Source organism: Phyllopteryx taeniolatus, chromosome 12 (genome assembly GCF_024500385.1).
Source record: "Phyllopteryx taeniolatus isolate TA_2022b chromosome 12, UOR_Ptae_1.2, whole genome shotgun sequence".
Classification (NCBI taxonomy): Eukaryota; Metazoa; Chordata; class Actinopteri; order Syngnathiformes; family Syngnathidae; genus Phyllopteryx; species Phyllopteryx taeniolatus.
In genome coordinates, this window is record NC_084513.1 from 13,000,978 (window position 1) to 13,020,435 (window position 19,458).

The 19,458-nt window shown below is 41.0% G+C and overlaps 1 protein-coding gene across 1 annotated transcript in view; it reads right to left on the reverse strand.

The window, feature by feature from the left end:
* LOC133486468 (electrogenic aspartate/glutamate antiporter SLC25A12, mitochondrial-like) overlaps window positions 1-16,837 on the reverse strand; it is a 28,187-nt gene extending 11,350 nt beyond the window's left edge. Inside the window, exons 1-11 of the mRNA XM_061791657.1 lie at window positions 16,627-16,837; window positions 16,137-16,190; window positions 12,261-12,403; window positions 10,278-10,393; window positions 8,993-9,132; window positions 6,914-7,060; window positions 5,511-5,649; window positions 4,751-4,844; window positions 3,177-3,261; window positions 2,073-2,154; window positions 70-228 (exon numbers count right to left, since the gene is read on the reverse strand). Coding sequence (XP_061647641.1) covers window positions 70-228; window positions 2,073-2,154; window positions 3,177-3,261; window positions 4,751-4,844; window positions 5,511-5,649; window positions 6,914-7,060; window positions 8,993-9,132; window positions 10,278-10,393; window positions 12,261-12,403; window positions 16,137-16,190; window positions 16,627-16,638 — 1,171 coding nt within the window. The 5' untranslated portion in view covers window positions 16,639-16,837. The remainder of the gene's footprint in view (window positions 1-69; window positions 229-2,072; window positions 2,155-3,176; window positions 3,262-4,750; window positions 4,845-5,510; window positions 5,650-6,913; window positions 7,061-8,992; window positions 9,133-10,277; window positions 10,394-12,260; window positions 12,404-16,136; window positions 16,191-16,626) is intronic.
* Between the last annotated feature and the right edge of the window lie 2,621 nt (window positions 16,838-19,458).

Consider the following 19,458-nt stretch of genomic DNA (forward strand, 5'->3'; position numbering starts at 1 on the left):
TCAAGGTGCTGCAGTTTGTTTGGCACTTGATGATTTTTCACAGATGATAACAATGAGCCACTGGATTACCTCGGTAGAATCCAAAGAAGCCCTCATAGCGCAGCACTTTCTTGGCACAGTCGAAGCTGCTCTTGTACATGAGCTCGCCCACCAAGGAGCCTGTGGACCGCTGGTTCTGCATGCGAGTCTTGACCAGGTCGATGGGATACACAGCTGTGGCCCCGGTGGCTAAAAACCAAACATATTAGTCCCTAACTGAATATTTGATGCTGTATTGACATGTAGGTTATGTATACAATTGCATGTACAACTAACTGGATGGCAGTGGCGGGCAATGCATTTGGTACATACCACCACTAACACGTTGGAATTACAGAAACCAATACTGTACAAAAACAATATAACCTGGAGCAGTTCATAAGCAATATACATCTAATAACATGACAAACGCATACTAAAATGTAATTAAATACATCATGCTTACAAGAGATGCTGAATGAATCAATGTATGCAGATCGCTACTGATGTGTTTAACTAGTCGAACTTGACAGGTTCTGACCAACCAAGCAGAGGGCATAAAATTGCTGACATCGTCAAGTGACAGCGCTCTGGCCCTGTGAAGATGAATTCGAAATCTGATTGGTTAAAGAAACGGTCCAATTGCGAATAGATTTAAAATTACCTCCCTCAGCACTACTGATTTTGAAGGCCCTGGGCAGATTAGATTGACAGCAAGACACAGAGGTTGAAATCTGATTGGACAAAGAATCTAATATCTATATACAGTACTGGAAGCAGTGCAGCCAAGATGAAGATGAACCAAATGAAATATAGATAATAGACTTTTGGGAATAAATTAATACAATTCCATGGAAGAAAAATGTAGAATTAGGTAGTAAGCACTTCTGATAGTGTTTAGGCCAGTAGAGAAGGCCTTGCTCAGTTCGCATCTAAAGAATTAACTCCACGTGTGTCCCTCCATGTTTTGGGGGGGGGGGGGGGTCTTGTGTTTTTAATTCTGTGTGTGTGTGTGTGTCTCTCTCTCTGCATGTTCGACAGAGCATTCGTCACTCATCATCAAAGCTAAGGGTGAGTACGTGTTTTATACCAGTTAACTGTTTTTACCTTAGCATAACAGTTAAGAATGGTAAAGGGACTTTAACACATTGTCTATCCAGTTTTATGATGATGTTTGACCCAATTTCTACAACTTTTAATGTAGGAAAAACATTTTAAATAAAAAGAAACTGAAAATTGACCCACAACCTGGTTCAGATCATGTTCTCCTCTACTATAATCAAATACTGAGTTAATATTTTTGTTAAATTCTAGTGAGATTTTCCAAATTGTTTCATGATTAACATTTTCATTGGTGTTTTCTTTGCTAGCAGAATTAAACGAGAACCCATAACATTTTGATGGGGACACAGATATAGGATGGTGAGGTTCCAGGATTTTTCCCACCTCAGTCAACAATTGTGATGCGGAGATTTTCCTTAATTTCTCGAAGAGAATAGGCCATATGTGAGTATCTGTGAAAACGCCTAATTTCATCCAGTTCAGAATTGTTCAGCCTTGGCAGAGATCTGCATTCTCCCGAGTACTGAATCAAAGAATCAAGAAGAGGGCGGGCGAGCAGTGGAATAAATCCTGCTTGCGAACTGCTCGATCAGCACTGAAGCTGACAAGCGGCTCATTAACGTCCAAAACACACGTGGTGGTTGCGTCCAGTTTTTTGATTAATGATGTCTGCTACACTGATTTAAATTGTTTTAAAGCCACACACACACAATCTGCTCCTATCTTAGGGCCAGTTATGTCAGAGGTTCCTTGTATCAATTCCTCGCTGTGTAATTAGGCAGGGATTCCAGGGAGTGCGGTTCCGGAAGACTTGCGATATTCCAAAGCGCCGGCTCCAACGACAGCCAGGAGCCGCCGGCGGCACGGCCGCACAATGCGGGAGCCTCAGATCACAGCTCCTCGCCCCGCAGCACAATGGCCGGCCCCGGAATCTCGGGCTCATCCGTCTGGCCGGCTAGAGTTACCCCCTCGGCGGCAGACGTGTCACTCACCTCCAGCGATTGAGCCCAGAGTGAACCTGTAGGCTGACTCTGCAACCTGGAGCCAGACGGACCGGGACAATTCATGAGTATGCTGCGAGAGAAAAAGAGCAGAGGTCAAATGCTTGCGGGGAGTAGAAATGACTCTGTAGGTTATTAAACTACAAAAGTGGATACAGTGTGGATGGAAAGAAGCTTAACATTGGGTAGGACAATGCCGTTCAGGATTTAGTATTTGACCACATGACCTGGAGTTTCCCCTCAGAAGCTGCATGTGGAGGAGCTCAAGTTCTTTTATTTTCACAAAGCATAATTTTTTTCTTATCTGCTTGCCTGGCTACATTTATGTTTGATGTTGAAAGGTTTGTTTTCACAGCGGTGCAGGGGAACAGATAAGCCCCACAAGCCTTTTCCATGTTCAGATAAATATCTACAAGTGTGTGTGAGACAGTGTGTGTGTGTGTGTGTGTGTTAAAGTGGTGAGTAACTTCTCCCAGACATGAACACAACATATTGCTCCCCATCCCTCCTGCCAGATGCAGAGTTGCATGCTATCGAGATCCCGGACTTGATCAAAGGTTTCAAACAATTAGCGAGCTTCCGCTAAGGGCAGGCCTTGGAATCGTGGCATCACCCCAGAGGAATCCAATTCCAGACCTCTGAGACATCCCGAGAGCACCGCTGGCTTGGTAGCTCTGACCACAGCCCGACAGAGAAACATGTTATCCGATGACGCCACCTTGATCCCCTCTCAACTCCTTCATGCCATTAGCAGACCTCGCTAAAGGCCTCGAAAATCCCTGCCTTTTATCAGCCTGCAGATGTGAGATTGCAGTGGAGGAGAGCCTTTCATGGAGAGGTGCGACAATCCATTCCTTTTCTATAAATGTAATTACTCTACTTTCATCTGAGAGTTTAAGTAATGCACTTCACAAGGGGAGAAAAAAAATGTGGGCACTCTGCTAATTCACTTACGGAGCATCCTCTTTAGGTTTTTTTTATTATTATTATTATTTTTTATTTTTTTGCGACTGTGCAACAAAGAGGCAGAAGTCTTGGAAGGGAAGAAGCTCAGATAAAAGGCGTCAGAATGTGATGAGGTGTCAATCAGGCTACCTGTCTCTGGGCCTCAGCAAGGTGGTAAGGCATCTCTCCTTCTTCCAGCGGGGCTATCCTCTCGATGTCACTGTGGTTGAGCCGCCTTCACACACAACAGCAGGGGAGGCAACAGAATTAGGACAGGGAAAAGTGCAGCCCTGTGTCTCGTGATGTAACATTTTCCAGACAAATGTTACTGGCTTGAACTTTGACGTAACAAACAAACAGTTTGAATGCCACAACAAAGGTGTTTTAATAAATAAGCCAAATTCCTCATCATATTGCTTGTAGACCTGTTTTACTATGTTTTCTTTGTAAAGCAACCTGTGGAGCCATTTATTGGGCAATAACTTTTGCATTTCCAACCAATAAACACAGCTATAGGTCTTTAAATTGACCAGAAATGGCAAAGAATTTGTTTAATGCGTGAACTCAACGATAAAAGTTAGAAATCTCTGGATCCAATGTCCTAGTACACTCTTATTAGCACAAACTTGCACTTAAGATTTCATCTTGAAAGTTGAATGAAAAATGTTACGGCAAAATGCTGCTTGTATCTGCATGTTGGCGGAAAAAAAACCTAGAATACAAAAGTACATGCGTAATTATCTAATCCCTAAATGTGATTGTAAGTTTTTATTTTGAAAGTGTGCAAACTTTCAATAAATAGCCGCTTTTAATAAAAAGTGACCACTTTTAATATTAGTTGTGTTGAGCTATTTAAATTGTTCTCTTTTTTTTTTTTATTATTCCCACAATAGGGAAATTTGCAAATATAATTTTACAATGGGGTTTGAGACATTTTGAGCGCAATTGCAAAACTATATCGTGTACAGTATACCACGTGACAAGAGATTCTTATCCCATGCGCCTTCGTAGCCTCAAAATGTCGTATGTTGGGGCTTGTAAAATGGGGAACCCTGGACTGTATTTCCTCATATAGTGGCAGTGGGCAATTAACACAGCACTACAGTGTGTATCAGGCATATAGTCGAGATAAGGTGTACTGCTTTACAGTAATGCAGGGAGCCTTTTATTTGTACAAATGCATGTTTATAAGCTTAAACGGCTGTATATTTTTTTCCCACAAATAAGTGGCAGCTTTTGCACTGTAATGCTCCACTTAAACTCCACCATACACTTCAGCTTTACAGATCCCTGGCCTGCTCTAGGCGCTGTATGCTGTGGTAAGGGCGTAAAGTCAGAGTAAAGGTAATTATAACCACCTAAACAAAAGGGAGTGTCTATTTCAGGTTCTGCATGTAGTTAAGGTGATTAATAGGTTGTACATTAGGTTGTTTGTTTACCATAGAAACATTACAGAGATTCTGCTCTAAAACTCAATTTTCCCATGTTGACACGTTGGAGGTTGTGGTGTATTCATTTCCCAAAATCTTTTAACAATCTTGTTAGACCTAACATGTCAAAATTGAAGAAAGAAATACCCTTTTGGCCAATGCTGAGATCTCAGGAACTAATAAAAACAACAAAAAGGGAAAACGTTTATAAAAAAAACAAAAAACAAAAAAAAAACACACTGTCCAACACAATGAATTGGCGTGATACAACATTAATAATACTGTAAAACCTACCCCGAGTGAGTGTGGAGACCAGCTAGTTTGTAGAGGATGTCGATCTCCATTGGCGTGATCTGACCAAACCTATTGGCAGCATGGACAAACTCCTCTAAAATGATAAAAAGAGAAAAAGGGTGTCAATCCTCAAAAGCATCAAAGTTGACCATTTTGGTTTATCTACAGGATAGTATTTGCAAATACCATTCCTTTTCCAGTTAAATGAAAGGTATATGGTAAACATGCTGTTTTAGGAAATTGTAGGTCATTAGCTACATCTTTATGAAGGCAGTCAGTCCCTTACTACCGGCAGTACTTTAACATCAGTTCATTATGCTTAAAAGAGACAAACGAATCTGTGCTCTTTCCATTCCATGTTGTAATGACATATTTTTCTGCGACTGAAAAGTGCAACTTATTTCAAGGATTGCTGTTTCAAACTCAATTATTTGCAAATACTACAACGAGGGAGGGGACAGAAGTGGAGTATCTGAATAGGAAACACTGAGGAGTAGATGGTGGCTGACAGCACGACTATCAGTTACACAGATCTACATGTAGGGGGAAGTGGTCTGATTACCAGGTTAAACGTTTTCATTTACCTTAGTAATTTAGTGCTACAGAAAATGTTCCCTGTGTGGTCACTCACACCATTCTGTCAAGACAGTTAAACATGATCACACAGCTTCAGAACAAACTCCATGCTGATTATTATTCAGTCATGACGAGCGGCAGCACATCATGTCAGTGGTGAGGTGGCGAGTTGGATCAGGGCTACCTTTGGTGACCAGCGTGTCTTTATATGTGCCGACGAGGGTGCTGTAAATCTTGCGGATCAGCTCCATGTTGTTGAGGAGGGCGTTAAAGGCGTTGAAGTAGGAGAAGCTCACCATGTGGGATGTACCTCCTCCAGCAGCCTGGAGAAACATCAAAATATGTCAGAGGCCACGCAAGGCCTTTATATTTTGAAGGTGGTTTCCCCATCTTAAACCAACATTTTGGCAACTGCCAACTCATCAGTAACAATTTATTATGGTATTCTATAACACTACTGGTTGTTGAAAACCACTATACAGCAGCGGAGAGCCACTCTGCAACAGAACTCTGTCAGAGAGCAGAAAGCTGTTCAGTTCTCCAAAATAAAACACTCCTCTTCACCCACCTATCAGCATATCAAACACTATGTTTAGCCCAAAAAGCAACCACAGTCACCTTAGCCTCATATTATAAAGTGGCAGGGCTGCAAAGGTCTTTACGCGTCTGGTGGCAATTGACTATCATTTTCAGTGATTATTTAACTACTGTATGTCAAAGGAAGGATTTTGACTTCTGTGATGCCCAACGGCTGAAGCAGCTGAATTCCAACGTCAAAACGCTAGCGGTGTCCTGTCATCCCTCTCTACCTGTCATCATTTTGCAGGAAAAATTCATTATCTGTAACAGTTTTGTAGTTTAGAAAGCTGCGTGTGTGTCACGCTTTCTTCTGCTAAATGAATTGGCTATCACGTAGCAACGCCCACACAAACCATGAGGGAAACACAAACCTGATGGGAGTTTACCAAACACAACGGAATTGAAATTTGCTGCTTGATGGAAACATAGCTTTATAGATTCCTCAACCTGCAACGTTAATGTACCATTATATATGTGGTCCCAACCTTTTCTGCACCAGGGGCCAGTTCACGTAAAGACATTTTTTGGCAGACCATTTAAACAGATGATTGAATGTAAAACGAACCATTACGCTAGATGTAATTGTTGTAACGAGTGGGAGCTACGTGCTTGTTTCTCCCATCTTGGGGATATCTTTTTTGTTTGAAAAGAACTCAAAGCCTTGTCTCTGAATGCCTTGTGCTTGGACCGAAGCAGGTTTGATGGCTTCATTGCCTCATTTGCAAGCCTTAGACTGCCGATATTGTCTTTTAAATACAGCTTTCTTTTTCTTGGAAGTTGTACACTCTTCTTCTGTCTTATTAATTGGCCTGTGCTTCTTTCCAAAGAAGTTTTTTTTTTTTTTTTTTTTGTCCGTTTTGCTAGTTGATCAAGATGAGCATTTTGACAGAGGCACAGGCAGATAAATGCACCTGATTTTCAAAATAAAACATCTTTCGGATGACTCGGGGCCTAGTGTTTGGGGGCCGCTGTCTCAACAGCTGCCATACAACGTTTTCTCCAACTCACAGAAACCAGATTCTCCTCCACAAATGGAGTCAGCATGTGGTGCCTGATGGTGGCCATGATGTCGCTGAAGTCCAAGGCCGTGATGGTGCCACTTTTCCCCTTGTCTTTTTGGGCGAAAGCCTGGCGGGCATGCTCCAGCTGCAGCTCCTACAGCAATGGAGGAGAGACAGGAAGAGAGCAAGTGGGTCAGGCTGACAAAAGGCGACGAGAGAGGTTTCCTGTGATGAGGAGCAACACACAATAAGTGAGCTGTGAAATGGAAAAGCGTAATAATGTCACCGTTGCGCAGATGTGAAAGTCATCTGATGTGACAGTGAGAGACACTGGCTTTGGTAATCACCATGTCTCTCTGGAGACTAATGGAAACCATGTCTCGAAAAGCCAGATCCTGGAACAGAGAGGAGCGCTCATTGAGCCGGTGTGCGTCTGCGTGCGTGCCGTGTGTGTGTGAAATGATTCAATATGACAAGCATGCAATCAGAACGGGATGCAGAGGAAGGGTGACCGCGGGCCAACGTCTGCTGTCAAAGTTCATGTAACCAGAGCATCACAGAGCCACGTCACCGCAATATCCAGCTGTTACTTCCTCTTTGCACCGCTTCTCCTAACCTAATCAGTGGACTGTGGTTCAATAATTCTTCTCTCAATGTTTGACCATTATTTGGAGACACACGCTACAATTGGATGTCTCACAAATAATTAAGAATGCCTACAAGTTGAGGTTTCGCGAAATAATATCACCACCACGAGGCGGCAGTAGCCAGTTCGATAACAGATGACTTCTTATTTAAAGGTAGGTTTAAAAAAAAAAAAAAAAAAAAAAAAAAATGGACCCGTCAAGTATGATGAAACAAAAAGTGCTCCGGAGGGATCCCCCATTGCAGTGCAGTTGGTCCTGCTCACTGTAGGACCACCCAGCTTTCTGCCTCAGAACATTATAGGTTGAGCTTTAACAGTACAGACGTTTTGTTTTTTTTAGCTCCTCATAGAATAATGGGGATCACTACAACTGGTGTCCCCTTTGCTGTCGGTCCGGAAACTAGAATGTACAGCGTTGTGCAAAAATTCCATTAAATGTGTTGTTGGATGTGGCTGCTGAGTTCTGGAGGCTCGAATGGCACACTACGTTTCGCCCACGGTCTGCCACGGATGCCAGTATGTTCCCACCTGGCCCGTCACCTTTCTGATGGGGATTTAATGTTTGTCGCGTTCTGTCAAGGGTTTCTACGTATGAAACGTGGACACCGGGCAACTTTGGACCACATTTGTTGCTTCGGCAGTCGAATGTAGCTCCCCTGCCTTGGCCTAGCCCCAGAGTCGGCATCAGCACGGGAGGGGTCTCAATAAATGTTTGATTTTTCTGTCAACAAATAATTCACTTATCCATCTCTACCAAAATCAGCAAGAGATGAATTAAATGATTGTTTGTAGCGATTTCTAATTGGGGTTATCCGTAGCAGTTTCGAAAAGATAATACATCGTATCAAGAACTTGCTTTTTGATATGAACTTTGAAAGAGAAATCTGAAAAGTAATTTGTAGAATGCAGCATGATAGCAACTTTGTGACATTTAAGAACACACATCGCTGTCTCACTACTACTAAATCAACTTAATTGTCAGTTTACAGAGAGCCCCCCACTATTACACAAATGGCAAAAATCTAACCCCTAAAATGCGTACAGTATAATTGCCTATATTCATACTTTAAACCCTTGATATTCCACAAACACTTTCATGTCATTTCCAACTCATCTTACAATATTACCCTTCAAAAATAAATGGCTTACAGATGATGTGACTTCGATCAAATAAATCCGGCGGCATCTGGTGGCATTACAGAAAGCGCAAACGGGTGCCATTTTCAGCAAATAGCTGTTAGTTAGGTGTCATAGAAAAAAAATCTGACTGGGTGAAGTTGTGAATGGTGAACTGAAAATATGCGGGGATTTACTGTACACTGAAAACTAAATACACCCAATATCTTCACTACTACTACTAGGACTTTTTAATTAATTGAAATACCATTTAACAGTGTTCACAGATTTGGATGGATAGATAGAGGGAAAGGATATTTTTACCTGCAGAAACTGAGTGAATTCTGTGTAGCTGAGGTTCTTGCTTCTCCCATGGCCAAAGTGTAGCCTGATGAACTCACAGTCCCAGTTGAAGGGAATGTGATGATGGACAGCAGTCTGGCTGAAGATGTCACGTACATTCTCTGAAAGTGTGAAATGCCCGTAAGAAACGAAGGGGAAAGCTTGCACGAAGAGGCTGTATATATTGAGAATGGTCTTCTTTGTCAGGTGTCTTAATGGATATGTTTTGCTCAAATAGAATAGTGCAGCACTTTATTTGTGGTTTCAGACACGTTTATTTATACTCTTAGAGAAAATGTTAGTGAAGGAGCATTCTTCCGGCCTCCGATGAAACTTTAATCATTCAAGCAACAGGCGTCTATCCTACACTACAACATATGATTTCTGATGCTTTGGCTACTTATAAGTGCATATATTGGAACTTCGAAGGTCCCATGCCCCTAAAGTTGTATAATTTAGAATTTGACTAAAATATTGCAGGAGAAAAATAAGCCTCTAAAGTTCCACAAAAATTGAGACGAAGTTCAATTATGCACAACGACAGACAAAAGACCTTTGCGTATCTTACAGGACTTCAGTTCACTGAGTGTTTTTTCTTTGACCCTTTTTTGTGTTCTTTTGTGACAGTGACAGCATGGAAGAAAAATTTCCATTTAACCGGAAATGGAACTTACTGCGACCTATAGAAGTAGCGCTGATTTTCTGGCTGCTCAGTACCATATGGCTAAATTGCAATAACGCAACAATAATAATAATAATAACAAAAGAACTTAATGTACTGTACACTGACCGGTCAGATTCATTCAGTGTTTATGTGGAGAGACTCACCTCCCTAATACAAGCTCCCTTGGAATATTCAGCACTGCCACGTGACAGTTATGGGTGAGTACACAATGAATTCTTTATAAATTTGATTATAAAGTGGTTGACTTCTTATTGAACTTGTATGACTGTGAACAATTTTGTTATTTAGAAACTGTTTTTACCATAGGAAATAATATCCCAAATTTAAATATAGCATTGCCCCTCTAAACACCCAAAATTTGAAAAGGAGAAAAAGGGAGCAATTAGTTTTAACATAGCAACCTCTAGCTGCAGCTAGATTCAGATCATTTGAATACATGTGTGTCCTCATGTGTCCCTTGCAATGTAGTAATGAAGCCAATTTGTCCAGTATTACAGGCGCATGTATCGCATAATATCATCCATGCTAGATAATAAACAGGTTCTGCCGCCACACATACCTGTAAAACTATTATGTACATACCGAAAGAAATGTTCCCCGTGCCGGTCTTGTCGAACAGCTGAAAGGCAACGATGAACAGGGCATCTGGGGCGCATAGAACTGACTCAAAGGCCAGAAACTCCTGGAATGAGATCAACCTGTTGCGACAAAGTTTATCTACTTTACAGTTGGTATGGAAAGTTTTCAGATCCCCTTAAATTTTTCACTCTTTGTTATATTGCAGCCATTTTTTAAATCCTTTAAGTTAATTTTTTCCCCTCATTAATGTACATACAGCACCCCATAATGACAGAAAAAAAAATGTAATTGTTGAAATTTTTGCTAGTTTATTAAAAAAAGAAAAACTGAAATATCACACAGCCATAAGTATTCAGACCGTTTGCTGTGACACTCATATATTTAACTGAATACTTTCCGTACCCACTGTACATACACTTAATAAACATCTCCACAATCAAATGACTTCCAATACAAATGCTGTATGAAAAGTTCTACCTTTACATGGAAAATACAAGCGGTCCTCAGTTTACGACAGTTACGCTCCTATGGGGGCGACATAAACCGAATTTGTACGCAAGTTGGAAAGCACTCTCTCTCACTAACCACTTATGCAGTAGTAGAGTCATATTACAATTAATAAAGGTATGAAAAAAACTTCTAGCCCGTACTTGTAAAACCATCAAATAAAAAACAGATAAGTAGTTATAAAGGCCTGATATTAACTGTGCCCCGATGGCCCTGTGTCAATGCGGCACTGTCGGGCCACCACGTACCTTACAGACCCTGGCCTGACCGGACCAGTACAACTTTCTTAAACAAATACCATGAAATCAACACATTCTTGCTGTTTGACATGCAAAACAACCAACTAAACATGAGGAATATTTTCTTGGGCTGAAATAACACAGTATAAAGACATTACAATCATTGAAACTTATCGTATTATTTCATGAATGTACAGGGCCAGTACCGGTTCTGACAGGGCCACCACAACTTGGCTCATGGCGGCCCTACTCAAAAGGGCTTAATGTCGGGCGTTGCATTTCTCTGCAATTGAAATCAGTCAGAATCATAAACATAACTGACAAAGATGGCCAGTCACTGAGTATACATTACTTATATGCAACATGGTCAGTGTTTTATCTTAGGCAGAGCACAAATGTGAGGTATTAACACAAATTGTTACTTTGGTCATGTGAAATTACAGTATGTCTAATATATACCTTACCTAAAGAATGATTTGAAACCGGATGTCACAGTCTATAAACAAAAAAGGCAATCACATTCTGATGACTGAGTAAAAAGGGACAAATGAGAAGCCAACTGTTAGCCTAAGAGTATATATTTATTTCAGTATAGCTTATGAACTGATGCGATAAATGTGTGATCCTCATTCAGCAGGCAGCATGAATGTAAATCTGTAAATTCCAATCTACACCTCATTTAAATAATAATCATATGCCAGCAGCTGTCCTTGACTACAGCAATGTCGCCGGCCATGATAAATATAACCTAAAAATGAAATTCAGAGGGCAGAAATATAACAAATAATAGCATGTACAGGTAGATATTCCTCTTATCATTATGTACTGAAACGACATTTATTTGCTACACCAAGCATACACTTTGTCTAGCCTACACGTTAGCATTTCTATCTCATTCATCCACGTTAAACTAACTACCTGTCTCATAAGTGTGTTGCGAGCTGATAGCATGATGTAATGTCTGTGTAACTAATTATGTAGTAGTTCATTCAGTGTACCTGTGCAGTCCAAAATTATTCATACCATGGGCAATTTAAAAACAACAAACAAAAATTGTGAATATTTTATAGTCATCTTGAACACAATTTCTAACATTATTCTGTTACTTTCTTGTCTCTTCTCCTGCAAGAACAGTTCGTGCATTTTTTTTTTTTTTTTATTCCGATCCATTCTGCTGAGAACTGTCTCTAATATTTTGAATGATATCTTGTGAAGTCACTAAATATTGGACGATACTCACCCATCTTTGGTGGTGTCAGCCACTCCAGCTATGAGGCCCACAGTTTTGGGGTTGTGTTGCGGTTGCGTTTGCAGACCGAGGTAACTTTGCACAAAGTCTTTGGGTGTCATGTAATGCTCCCCATCCTCCACCACACTGGCATACTGCACACACGACAAAAGATGCACTTGAAAATGTCCACCTTTACCCATCATCCATTTAGATATTTAGAATCAGGTCATGGTGGGCAGAATAGACCAGGTGTCCCTTTGCCTGGCGTTCCTGGTCTAAGAAATTGCTACTGTAATTGGCATGTGAAAGTAATACACTCCATGTAAAATATCCACGCATGAATATTTAAAAAAATATATATTCCAATTTGATCGGTAAATATTTAAACTCTTGAGGCAAAATACTGACTCATCATGGATGTTTTTTCAAGAGTTTGGACAAGGGCATGAGTAGGATAAAATCAAACACCCATTACCATAAAGCTGTGTTTCCTGCCATTCATTTTTAAATGCCAGCAGTGCAAGTCATAGCGTATCCCACCTCATGTCCCTCTGAGGTTGCAGTATTGTCTTGCACAAAGCAATAAAATTTAACTGTGACATAGTTACGATGAAGAGGCAACCTTAAATGATCCCCTGCAACTGTTCCAAATGTCATAGGAGGGGCTTCTCACTCTTGATTGAGTTGCTCTCATTTGTCCTTACCATGCTGTAAGAGACTCAGTCAGACCACAAGAACATATAAAGGGCAGGACATAGTGTCAGAGAGGCCCCATCCATTTCTATGAAATATGATCAGCACTGCAAGAAGGAGAAGTAGGACATCCCAAAATACAATTGCGTGTATGTTCCGAGTCTATGCAGCCTATGTTTCACTTACACAGGGAGGTTCACTCGTTCCTATCTCGTCTACAATGAGAGTCAATGAGGACACATTTTATTGTGAAGCAGTAAATCACACGACTTTGCAGTATCATGGCCATACTTGCATATACATTTCCAGGCTTCCATGCTTATTAGCTGATAGTCACTAGGTAACGCTCAAGTCACGTCACACAAATCACGTTTTTTTTTTTTACTTTATCATGTGTGTGAAGTTTGAGGCTGAGAATTCTGCCTGCGGAAAACCAAAATCTGTTTGTCTGCATTTACTTTACTGGTATTTCTTCGTCATAAGAAACGTTTATATTCATTTTCCTAAACAAGCAATTCACTCAGTTTACCAGCCAAGCGCAAATTGCCTGTCGCTCCAGCTTACCGGCGACCCTAGTGAGCATAAGCAAAACAGAAAGAGAAAATGGATGGATGGATGGAGCTTACTGCTCTGAGGTTCTTCAAGACCGAACTCATCCAAGCATGCCTTCACATGCCTTTGCGCACCACTGCATGGTCAGGTTGGAACAGAAACGGGCCTTCCCCAAACCATCACCACAGTTGGAAGCAGACAACTGTCCAAAATGTCTTTGTAAGAATAAAAATGAAGATTCAGAGGAACTAAGTGTGCCTGACCAATTACCTGATTGTCAGGTCCATTGTGTTTATTTGTAGAAATGAAGGCAGTAGTGTAATAATCATCTAAATGTTATTTGGGTGCTCGATGATAACACAGAGCTACTTTATGCCACTAGCATAAAGAGCCACTAGAGCTGAACCTGCAATCTATGGATACAATACGACTCTTACATTCAGATCACGCTTGTTTTCAATTACGGTAGAAACGCTCAAGACACCTTAGAATCCGACCAAAATTTGTTTACGTCAAGTGAGTGGAAACATTCAAATAGCATTCAAAGCACTAAGACGCGAGCAAAGCTGTGACTTTGCATTTTGTCATAACATTTTACAGTACTATTTGAAGGGGTTACATTCTTTTTACACTTGGTTTTGCAATTAAAGTTAAAATATGCATGACCGTTGAACTTGTAACAAATTATTCTATTATTTTCTAAACAGGAAAAGTATAGGATATGGAATTCGATTGGGATTTGGCCTCCATTGATAAAGCATTAAATGGATGGGAGCGTTTATTGAATAAAGGTACTTTAATCCGAAACGCGAGGAAAAAACAAAGCACAAGCCAAGAAGTGTCACGGCCGTGTTGTCTTTCAACACTCTGAAGCAAAAATATGCACGAGCCTGCACTACAATGTTCTAAACTTGAAACCTCAAACAACCTTTAAGACTTGCAGTCCATTTTAGAGTCGGGGTTGGGTTTCAAACTGGAGCAGCGATAGCTGAGGGAACACAAGCGCCGCATGAACTGGCATGGCAAAAAAGACTCGAAGATCGCAGAGCTGAGCCAAGAAAGGCAGAAAGGGCTCAAGATAAACAGAAACAGCGAGGGTGGAGCATTTCATGCCAAGTGTTTTCATTGATTCCATCCATTGCACTATGCTGAATTAACGTATCAAGTGAAAATATTAATTCCCGGCAATTTATGGCTGTGCTGCGTTTTCTCCATCACATTATGTATTGTTTCTATTCAGTCTCACAGTAGGCCTCAAGTAGTTCTTAATCAAATTATACAGGCAGTCAGAAAGAGCTGGCAGTAATTGACTCTTCCACCTGAATGTGTATCGCAAATTACAGTCAGCCCTGTTGTGGTAGAATGAAGACCGTGTGGAGACTTTAAGGAAGTTCGCACTCCAAAATCTGTGTGTGTGTGTGTGTGTGTTTGTGTTTGTTTGTGCGTCTCAAACAGATACGCTAACACACAGATGTCAAACTCAAGGCCGGCGAGCTTGATCATTTTGTGACCCACTGAAGCTAAAAGAGAGCGTCGACTTAATTTGACATAAAACAACAGCAATTGGCATATATAACTATACCTACAATCTATTGCAGGGGGTGATTGTGTATAAGGCAGTGGTGCCTTAAGATATGAGTTTAATTCATTCTGTGACCATGGTCTGAACTCAAAACACATCTCAAATCGTCTTTCCTCATTGACATTGATGGAAATGCCATTAATCCGTTCCAGCCCCCCCCCATATACAACACAAACGTTTGTCATGTAATTTTTAATAAGGGAAAAAAATAGCACTATAATAGTTACTCTATAAACATAGTAATAACATAATTAAATAGAACATAAATCATAATTAAAGCATTGCGATTGCTTTTGGTGTGTGCGACTTGGCCACCGGGGGCAATATAATACAGTCATGGAGACACAAACAATTTTGTATTGTCTGTCTATATCTGTGGATGCACCATTTGTGTTCCCATATATATATATATATATATATATATATATATATATATATATATATATATATATATATATATTGCTTAAAGGGTAATAACACCAGGACTATTGATGCTATCCATTAGCCCATCTATGGCATTTTGCATCGTGTGTTAGCATTAAGCAAGTGTAAGGCAAAGTTATGTGGTCGTTTTTAAAAGTTACATGCAATAGTTTTTTTCGTATATTTGATATCCTTTTATCAGGCTTGCAAGAGTTCAAGCTTTCACTTTCACTAATTCGACGAGCTCGATTTCCCTAATGTACTTGTTTTGCTTTTGCATTGTCATTTATCATTATATTAAGTACGCTATGATTTTAATGGTCCGGCCCCTTCCACATCAAATGAGGTTGTATGCGGCACCTGAACTCCAATGAGTTTGACACCCCTGCTCTAAGGGAAACTAGAGTATATCTACCGATGTGGTCCACGACAAAAAGAACTTTAACACGCGTGCACCAACAGCTTTGCTTCATTATTGAACATCTACTCAATAGCGAGTGTCATTCGGTTTTGAAGCAGCTCCAAAATTAGTCAAAGCACGTGTGTGACCTTTAAGTAAAACTATGTGACCCATCACACAGATGACAGTACACATCCTCAGCAAACCACAAACTAACAAAAAAAATCGGTCTTACCTTAAGAAAAACTGCCTTCAACTCATGGGGGTCGGCTCTTTTTGTCATCTGCACCTGGAACACACAAGCCGAATTTTACACACTGTCGGGTTGCATCTTCAACCCGAAAGTGGTTCAACCGGTTCATCAATGAACTTTTTGCTCTTGCGATTAGCTCGGATTCTAGCGAAAACAGCACGGCGGGACAAGTCTGAAACATCCCCGGAGAGGCGTCACGAGGCGGGAGCGAGCCGTCGGGGCGAGCGGCGAAAAAGCAACACAAAAACAAAACAAAAAAACGTCTTGTTGTAAACATGACAGCCGCGTCGAGACGTCTGCGAGAGGCCCGGCAGCGATGCGGTCCTCATTTAGTGTGGGGTGGGGGGGTCCGCCACATTTCTGACGCACGCCCAAAACGCTCCACAATCCCCGCGGATGACAGCGGAACACACACGCACGCGTCAGCGTCTTTTTAAAGTTAATATCTGATAAGAAGTAGTGACGGAGTCACCTTGACCGCCATGCTGGGTGTGACGTCAGCTGTAAGGAAGTAGCGCAGGCGCCGACTGGATGCAGTACAGTACGCAAGACATCCAAATCCTGGACGCGGTTCCTTCCAGGGCGGTGAGACTGACACGGAGGAGCAGTTCCTGTTTGTTGGGTTCAGACGAAGATACGTTACGCCTGTGAACGGACGCTTGCCAGAAGCCGGAAGCGCGGAGAACTAAAAGCATTCATGTCGCGTTCATCGAAAGGGCAGTGGCACGTGCACCGGCCCAAATCGCAGCTGCAGTTTTGAAACAAATGTAGCACGTTTACTAGTGATTACGTCATTGTTGCAAAGCCAAAATATCTCATGTTCAAATTAATGAGTATTATTTTTTTTGGGGGGGGGGGGGGGATATTCTCTCATCTTGAATTTGATGCCAGCAACACGTTAACAAAATTATTAATTAGAAACAGGTGAGTGTCATATTTGTGTATAAAAGGAGCATCCTCAAAAGCAAAATAAAAATATGTTTGCAATTGCTTAGCGTAAGCGAGACCTCGCCAGCGGGCAGCCACAACTTTGTGGCAATCTTGTTCGTCCTTGACAATCACGCCATGTTTTTGTGGTCCATCCATCCATCCATTTTCTGAGCCGCTTCTCCTCACTAGGGTCGCGGGCGGGGTGGAGCCTATCCCAGCTGTCATCGGGCAGGAGGCGCAGTACACCCTGAACTGGTTGCCACCCAATCGCAGGGCACATACAAACAAACAAACATTCGCACTCGCAGTCACACCTATGGGCAATTTAAAGTCTCCAATTAATGCATGTTTTTGGGATGTGGGAGGAAACCGGAGTGCCCGGAGAAAACCCATGCATGCACGGGGAGAACATGCAAACTCCACACAGGCGGGGCCGGGGATTGAACCCGGGTCCTCAGAACTGTGAGGCTGACGCTCTAACCACCGTGCCGCCTTTTGTGGTTCAATAAAAATAAATAATACAATACTGTAGAGTATATTGTATTATTATTGTATTATTCCCTTTAGGGTCACAGTTTTTCCATTGCAGTGGGTAGGTAGTTGTGCAGTACTCAATCGCTTCGTGTGCAGGTGTGGGTCGCCAACTGTAATTTTGGGTCCACTTCAGTCACGCAGCATGTGGTGGGCCTGAGTCATATTTGAACTTTCAGGAAACAAGAGAAACACATTTTTTTAGCAAGCACGTAGGTATTTTTCTTTATTTGACAACAGTAAGTTAAAAATGAAATTATACTCTTTGGCTAACATTTTGCTCAAGTGGAGTGACACACGATGGCTAATTAAAGCACAAGGTTTGGAGCGGAGGCTACTATTTGACAAAACAGAGTATTAGGCTACTGGTATCTTCAAATTAAATAAACTTAATTATTAAGCTGCACACTTTTGATTAGTTAATGTATGATTTTTATAAGTGGATATGCATTTTGATTTTGGACTGCTGGCCCTCTAAAACAGTAAGGAGATTTATCATCATAATGCAGCATTCTCTTACATTGTCATGACAGTAGCAAACATGCAGCAACTCCCTGTTTTTGTCACAGTTTACTTCACTATTGATTTACAGTTTACATTAAGATTTTGTCTTTGGAATGTAAATTCAACACACGTTATGCAGTCTGCATTTAATCTTCACTGTCATTCAATTGCATAAATGGTTTACATAATGTATATCCAAATTGATTTTATTCCCTGTGCATGAGAGTTAATTTGACTTGAGTGGTGCTCAAAACCACTTTACTGTTGCATACCTACACATATACTCCAGTAATTTCAAACCAGGGTTAGGTCTTGCTGCTGGAAATTTCCAATTGCACTGAATTTGTTCTAAAATTATTATTCATTAATTACAAATATATCTTTGGACATCTATCTATGCCACTGACCTGTAGTGACAGGAAGAACAATTAAATGCTCCACCCGTTGCCATTCATACAACAGAACAAGTCAAGTCTTCCTGCGAGTATATAAGATTTTTGTTCAATTAAAACAGGCCCTGATTTCACACTGAGTATGTCAAATTGGGAGTAATTTGAGACAAGATCATCATTATTTCAGTACTATTACTTTTTGTGACATTTTTGTTTGGTGGTGGCTTTTGAATATAAAATAGGTTTCTTGGCTCAAAAAGTTGAGAAACACTAGTGTAGACTGCACACACATGCTGAGATTTTTCTTTGGCAAAACACATTATTTTTCCTCCTTTTTTTTTCTTGGATTCACTCATGGATCACTGTCCCAAAAAAGTCTACCAGTTTGCAGGACAGAGCTGTTGCAGTATGTTTTGCAACCACAGACACAATATTGTTCCCAATGACTGTTAAAAAAATAAAAATAACCATAGTATTTGTATGAAAAAGGGGTAATCTAGTGCTGACATTGTAGTGGTGAAATTACAGTGGCATGAACATGACTGGGTATGTCATTTCTTGATGCACCTGGAGGGTAGAAAAGCAAAGGCTGGTTTGATAGCACAGCATTACTTTGGCTCACTGACATGTTTAGAAGCACCCCCTTTCACCCATTTGTTATTTCTTTTCTTTACATTATGTTGGATTTATCTTACCCAACATTATAAAAAATAGACACAAAAGGAATGAAGACGCTGGTTTCTTTTTCTCATGAGGAGGGCGTATGGGAGATTGTTCAGATCACAGCCTCTCAACACGCTCTAACCAATCTCTCCCGTCGCTCCTGCATTTATTTGAAAATAGGAGGGTTTTTCCCAGACATAATGTTCTAAACAATAAGACACAACACAAAACATTGGACCAACACCTGTCACGTCCCCGACCACATCCGATCACGTCCTTGGTCC